The 7708-nt window shown below is 36.6% G+C and overlaps 1 protein-coding gene across 2 annotated transcripts in view; it reads left to right on the top strand.

Moving 5' to 3' along the window:
• ntn1a (netrin 1a) overlaps positions 1-7708 on the top strand; it is a 34373-nt gene that overhangs the window by 23040 nt on the left and 3625 nt on the right. For both annotated transcript variants that reach the window (XM_077718438.1, XM_077718437.1), the window contains 2 exons: positions 395-448; positions 6697-6771. In XM_077718438.1, the coding sequence (XP_077574564.1) occupies positions 395-448; positions 6697-6771 (129 nt within the window). The remainder of the gene's footprint in view (positions 1-394; positions 449-6696; positions 6772-7708) is intronic.

Here is a 7708-nt window from a genome sequence, read left to right as displayed (position 1 = left end):
TGGGCAGAAAGCAGTGTGCGCTTTGGACTAGTTGCAATCAATCACAAGGCACATGTTGTTTAATTGAATAAAAAGCAAAACTTGTCAATGATTATAATTCGTTTGGCCTGGTTCTGCAAATATAAAATACAATTAGATTTTTGTTTTATATGTTTTGATTCATATTTAAATTTCATTTCATCTTCCGGTGGTCGAAAAAAAAGGGTTTAAATACAGAAAGCCTTTGTTTTTCACTGGATTTTGTTCATAAAATTACTCTGACATTTCAGATTCTCTCTACAAACCGTTCCTCTAAAAAGATAAATTTTGATTTTCTTCATTCGTAGCGGACTTTTGCACAACATTTTTGACTTCTTATTTACTCTGACTTTGTGTGTGTATTCCTGTGGAGCAGAGATTCCAGTAACACCGCCTACAACACCAGCCAGCAGTACAGAAGAACCCTCAGGTAGGCACACATCTCCTCTAAACTATTGACCGGAATACTCCTCCAAGTTAGAAAATATAGTATGTTATGCAAGAGTTCCAATGACCTCGACTTAGGCAACTACTTTTGCACATAACTTTTAATATATATTTGTTTTGATTAAAGGGTTGGATGACAAATTTTGCATTCTTTTAACTATAATAATAACATAAGTATTTACATAGTATTAGCAATTTGGCAAAAGTTCGTTTCAAGCATGCTTTTTCATTGGCGACAGGCAAATTATGTCTTTCAAATTTATTTTTTTATAATCGTTATTAGAGCTGTTGATTACATTTTGTGCATATATCTATAAAAATACTATGTCATTTTTTTAAAAATCAGATACATCTTAAATTAATAAAAACAGACAGTACACTTTATTTTGGTAAGTTCTTGAGCGAAATAGTAGTCTTTTCTTTCAGCATTAACCAAATTTGATCATGCATTTTCTAAAAAAAAACAATGTTTTTTCCGTATTTTTATATCCCTGGGAAGATAAATAAACAAAAATTTTCAACCGAAAATGATTAGCTACATTTTATAATAATTTTACATTCAAATTATAGCTCTTTGTGTAGTTTTACAAAAACAATTGATGCAGAACACTAACAAAGAGTGGGCAATTACCAATGATGTTGATAAGAGCAAATCCACATGGCCATGGTATGCATGCCACTGAAAGAGCACAAAATGTGTTGTTGGCCCCAAACATTCTCAAGGACAGCTTTGACTGACAGCATAGTCAATGCCCAACACCCTTCACACTTCTGTCTCAAACCCTTCCCCGCTTCTCTTTCTCGCCTTCTTCCTCCCAAGGACCCCCCCCCCCCCCCCACCCCACCCCCTCCATCTCTGTCTGTTTCACGCTTTGTCTTTGACATGGCATGCGTGCACGTGTGTGCATGCTGTGCTGAGCTGGAATATGGTTTAATGGGGGCCCTATTTGTCATGACACTATGCACCTTAGAAATAGTTGGAAAGAATTCTTAACACCTTTGTGTTTGGAAAAATACAACAACGTACAGTATGTAAGAAAAGTTGCCTGCTGATGATAAAAAAGAGCAAGGGAATCAATTTGGAAAATCACATTTTCAGTGCCTGGACTGGTCAGTGTAAGCATCAGTGAATAAAATGATGAATATGACAGATTTATTTATTTTTTATCATAAGAACATGACATCCGCTCAATGTTGCTGATAGCAAACACTCAAGAGTGTCCACTTTTGCTCGGGATCTTTCATTGAAAAGTGTGTTATGTATCGCCCACAAGAAATTTTTAATGACGTTGGAGCATGTTGGTAGAGATCATCTAATCCTATCCTGGAATTATGGAGCATCCCTCCTAAATTTTTCTGTTTGAATGTGGGAAGATGGCAAGGCTGATGTTTAATTAGATGCCTGAGCTGCATGGCCAAAGTTGTGTATTTGCAAAGGTGGTTTGAGAAAGTTTGTTAAATTTGTGCTAGTTTTTACTAACACGAATTGTGATGCATAATAAACCAAAAAATCTATCAATAATTTTTAAGTAAAATTATTTGATTGGTTATGAAAGGGTTCAATTTGGGGAAGTAATCAATTATCATATGAAAAAAAAATAGTGTTAAAAAACAAAAATATGAATATTTCTAAATGAAATCAAATAATTTTGAAAAAATATTAAAACATTAAAAACATATATTGGCCCATAATTCTTTAGCAACCAAATCAGCATGTACCATTAATTTAAAATAGGTGTTAAAATCCACTTTCTTTTTTTCTCTCGCTATACTCCCTCTCGTGTTATGTGGATACGATCCAAATTCAGTGTAAACGGTCCAAAGCAGAGGAGCTCAGCGCAGAGAACATTGGGCTCCCTAATCTAATGACACGCTTTGTTTGCCACACTTTGTTTTCCGCCTCAGTGTGCCGAGGAGAGAAAGGCCTCCTCCTGGGCTCTCGGTCACACCTTCTCCATTCACAACACCGAGTCAACTTAATATGCATCTCCCTACTTAATATGCACATGAGATACACTTATGTACTATGCTGTTGTCTGCCAAAACAATGGCGGGCTTTTTGCTTCTTTACACATAAAGGTACTTTAAATAACTAGACCCCTATACAATGTCCATTTCATGTGGATAGTTTGCAATTTGTTTAAACTTTTTTTTTTAAATGATAGATTACTTCTGCCTCAAGCTAGTTTCTTTGCACCAGTACTCCAAATAAATATGGACAAGTTTAACCGCAATTGTTTGCAGTATTTCACTTAGTTCAACAACGTGGTTTATGGGTAGGCTACAAAAATCAATTTCTGCTGTTATTTTCCACTGTTAGAAGTATAATGAGAACCACAAAACACAATTGTTGGTGAGACCAAAGTGTTTGAATGAGAAAACAATGTTATTGTATCAATTTACAAGAAAAACAACTTTCAAGGCTCAGAATAAGGAACTGCTCTCCACAGAATTCAGGAATGTTCGCAAACAGAATCATTACTTTTTCCATCACTGATCGAAGAGGCGGGGGCCTGATTAATCAATGCAGTAAATAAAAAAAGTCACTTGTTAACTGAAACAAACAGAGTAGTAAATCATCTACGATTTATCAATAGTGGCACAACATGAAACTTTTTAGAGGCTTTCTGACAACAACAGTAATGCTGTTTTCTTTCTAACCCCTCCTAATAACAATGTTATTTAATTGTGTACAATTATTAAATTAATATATACAGATAATCTAACTGATTATGGATATTTTAGCAACAGTAAACAGCAGAGCATCTACTTTTGGCCTTACTAAGAATTGTGTTTGTCCATTTCTCATTGTGCTCCTCATAGTGAAAAATGAGAGCTGGAATGACGAAGACAGTTTTTGTAGCCTTCCCGTAGCGTTAAACAATCTTTTCATTCATGTCATTTAAAAGCTGTTTTGGGATTATAAGAGAACACAATATGCACTCAACCATCTTAAATGTCTTTGGGTATCTCATAATAGCAAACATATTTTTATGAGGTTCAAGGCTTGACACCAATTTTGATTTATAATTTAAAAGTGCTAATAAGTGACAGCCAAGAATTCAAGTCTACAAAATGACCAGGGTAATTTTGTTTAGCACATTTCACAATGGAAACATTAAAATGAAGTCACTGATACAAATACCCAGAATCTATAAATGAAAATTTCATGGACGACCAAAGATTTTTATATCACTATGTTTCCACAGAGCAAGAATGTGAAATTCATGCGTATAGATGCATGTGCAGACTTGTTCTAATACCAGGTGTGAATGGATGCACTGTGCCATTTAGTTTGCAAAGACAATTTCCACACTTTCTTCTGAAACATAGCTCAACTAAGATAAAACTCTTTAGGGAAAGCAAATTTTATAACCAAACAATTATGTTTTCAAATTTGGCAGGCTTGTAAACAATAATTTTCTCAAATTTGCAAGGAATATTTACATATTTTGTCAGAGGGTAAAATTATGGACTAGTAGTTTGTGTGTCTTAGTGAATGGATAACATTTGTCTACTCATTACATTAATCTTTATTGAAAAAATATGTGGCCTGCTATTTGACAGATAGATGAATAAAGCCACACACCTACTACTTTTGTCTTTTTTGCTTGTTTTGCTCAGAATAAAAAATATTTGTGAGTATAGAATTGCTGCAAGAAAGAGACTACTACTTTCCCCTCACTTTATGGATGTTTTTTTTTGCTGCACAACTCAATTGCAGCAACAGCATGGCATCATTTCTGTCAAACCTAATCGTTCTATCCTATAATGTTACTTCATGTTTGCTATTTGAATCGGAAACCATACATTCCTCTCCCAATTTAAATATTCTATGTAAATTTTGAGCTTCACAGAGATTTTATGGGTAAGGGCAGAGGTCCAGGTATGATTTAGATACTTGCAACCTGTAAACAAAGAAGCATCGTAACTACCTTGCCACATTTTTAGCTCAGCACTGCTTCCACTTCCCTTTATCTGTAACATTCACACAAAGGCAACATTTGTCCTCCCGGTAGGGGACTGCCGGGACCTAAATGAAGGTCTCGGGGCTCCTCACAGCCAGCGCGATGTCACAGGGGTACACTAATAGGGACGGAAAGGCTATCAAAGGGAAGTATCATGATGCTTTTCAAGGGGGGTCATGAGAAAACAAAGCTTCCTTACTAAAGCTCCACATTCGAATCTTTTTGATGCTAATCAGGGCTAGCTCATATACAACCCATTTAATTTGTCACTATCCCATTACACCATCGTCGTAGGGATGTAGTCTCAGGACAAACTTTACTCATGCTCTATCTTCTACTATATAAAATCACCCTCCCTATCTTATTCTTTCCTTTTGTGGAGGTAAGGGGGTGGATTTTTTTCTCCTTCTGGTGTTTCCTTGGCAACCTTATTGAAAACGGCCATGAAAAGGGGTGAAGGAACGGAGCAAAGATCTGCTCCCCCAACAATGAAGTTTGTACATATTAAGGCTTATGCACTGCATCCAACACTTGCAGCACTTTCCTCTGCTAAAACTTCATTTTACTCAAACTGTACTTAGCTGAAAAAAAGAGGAAGTTGGATCTAGTTTACAGAAAAATTGATTTGCGTTTAGGACACATTATTATTGAAGCGGAATGTAAGTAAATGGAAGATTAGCCAGCATAGGGGAATGGTATTTCACTTTGGTGTATTGAAACCAGCAATGTGAACAGGAGGGAAAGTATTCTCAGGTCTTTTTGGCCTTCATCAGATGCTATTGTTTATTATTATTATTATTATTGACTTGTCTGCAATGTGAATAGCATAATTTGAAACTACAAAGTGCAAACCATAATTTTTTCTAACTTGGTGAAACTTTCACTCTACTGTGTGACTATGTTTCCTGCATTTGCTAGTTTTTCTGCACTTTAAGACTTTGATCCTCAGAAAACTAATTGTTTTAGAGTCATTTGGGTGATGGCTGTGTCTGCATGAGGTATTCATTTGTTCAGAGTGGACACAGAACCCCCCTAAAGAAAAAAAAAGTGTCTTCTGCTCCTAACTCTTCTTCATGGATGGCTAATTTTCCCTTCCTGACCTCCCTTTGTATGGTTATGACCCCTTTCATACAACCCCCTGCCTCCACTCCCTGGAATAGCTGCCCTCCCGCCCCGAGTGCTCTTTCTCCCAATGTCTACGCTGCAATGAATGCAAACGTTTGACATGGCCCATCGGTGGGCCTTGATCCCAAGGCGACATTTTTTTTTCGAGGTGACAAGCGAGGTGAGATTTGGAGGGAGGTGATGGGGCGGAGGATGATGTGGGTGGCGGAAGGGTGGTCCTCACTGGGCTGAATGATTCCCAGGCTTTGACAGGGAATAAGTGGCTATAGGCTGGTAATTTATAACGCTGCAGACCTGCTAATGGGACCGTCAGGCCTACACAAGAGAGACTGGGGGCATTTTATTTCTGTGCAACCACAAACACTTACATTTAATTATGGAGGTATGGCAAAAATGATTGCAAGCAAGAATATATGAATATATTTGTAACAATGATACATGTGTTAAACTTTTTTGTGTGACATTGGTGAAAAGTGGATTAATTTCCAAGGATGTTTCAGGCAAAAATGTATATGGTTAAACTTGGTAAGAATAAATAAATAAATAAAAAAAAACATTAATGTTTTAAATGAACTTCAAAATAATTATTTAGAAACTGGGTTTTTTGGGGTTTTACATTTTTACCGTTGTATAAGATATCTGGTATTTCTCCAAATAAACTTTAAAATAGATCTTTCCCCACTGATGCCCACAATCATTTTCTAAAGTAGTTAAGGACATGCAGAAAATATACTTAACTCTCAATCCTATTATTTTTTATATCGGAATAATAATGAATAGAAAAAAAACAGAGACTGCAATGTTGACCAGGTAAACGATCTTACAGGTCTATGATTGTTTAACGTTCTAAACAACTGACTACAAATGTGTATTTCTAAATTCCTAAATAAATGGCACACTAATATTTGAGCATCGTTTTCTTATATTACCTCTGTTAACATTTGTTTTCATTTTTATTTTTTCGATAGTTTTTCCAATTTTTTTGAGAGTACAATTCACTTGTTTGCAACTCATTTAAAGTTGAAATTTAAAACTCAGGTAGGAGTGTGATTCTCTAAATTACACATACTAGAGCTGGGTATAGTTGTTCATCATTAATCATTATTTTGTATATATTTTTCCCATCTTCTACTTGCAGACTGTGACTCTTACTGCAAAGCATCAAAAGGCAAACTAAAAATCAACATGAAGAAATACTGCAAGAAGGATTATGGTGAGTCAATGGTGTAGATTTACATTCATTTAAAAGGGACCGGTGGTAAAAATGAAATAAATAGTAAGAGTTAAACTTAAACATTCATATTGTATGAATAATATGACAAAAGTGCATATTTTGCCTCTTCTCGGTAAAAACTGTCAGTTTTGAACGCAAGCTATGAAAAATTGTCATTCTGCTCCACCTCCTGAACCCTCCAAATCATTCCTTTTGCACATGCTGGGTGCATGTTTGCAGTAAATCCTATAGCCTTGAGACATTTCCCTACCCATCCTTCTCAGCTCCACATGTTGCAGTTTAGAGGAGATAATTCACCGAGGGCTTACCCAGCGTATAAAGATTAAACATTACATCTACCAGGATGAAGAAGGCAGCAGAAAGATGTTTCGAGGAAAAAGGATAAAATAAGTCAAAAATCGAGTCAGGGTGACAGACACTGGGGTTTGTCCCATGAGAGATCCTTATTAAGGATCTCCGCCTCCGCCCCTCAAATTCTGATGCGCTTCGCTCCGCATTCTTGCGAGCATTGGCCTGCCACGCCATTCAAGGTGTGGATAAGACATATGACCTCTCCCCCTTTTTTTCGTCGATTGAAGTGCTCAAACAACCATCCCGCGACATACCTCTGCATCTTGACAGACAGGGAGTCTGACAGTTTGTTCCACAGGGATTCGCGTGTTTTGGGGAGTTATTTTAAAGATATTCACTGCCCCAAGGATGCCCCACCATGCTGTTACAATAACCTTATCATTCATCAACCATTACGGCACAATGCTGGTTCCAAGGGGTGAAAAATTAGGATCCGAGTATACTTGAAGAGGTCAGTTTGGACCAGGAAGACTGGGTGCACATGTAATGCAGAGTACAATTTAGGGATCATGGTTAAGAGAAATATGAGTGACACGACATTATTGCAACTGTAAAAAAAATACTC

This window comes from Stigmatopora nigra, chromosome 6 (genome assembly GCF_051989575.1).
Source record: "Stigmatopora nigra isolate UIUO_SnigA chromosome 6, RoL_Snig_1.1, whole genome shotgun sequence".
Taxonomy (NCBI): domain Eukaryota; kingdom Metazoa; phylum Chordata; class Actinopteri; order Syngnathiformes; family Syngnathidae; genus Stigmatopora; species Stigmatopora nigra.
The sequence above is the reverse complement of the archived record's forward strand: the minus strand, read 5'-3'. Positions and strand labels throughout refer to the sequence as shown.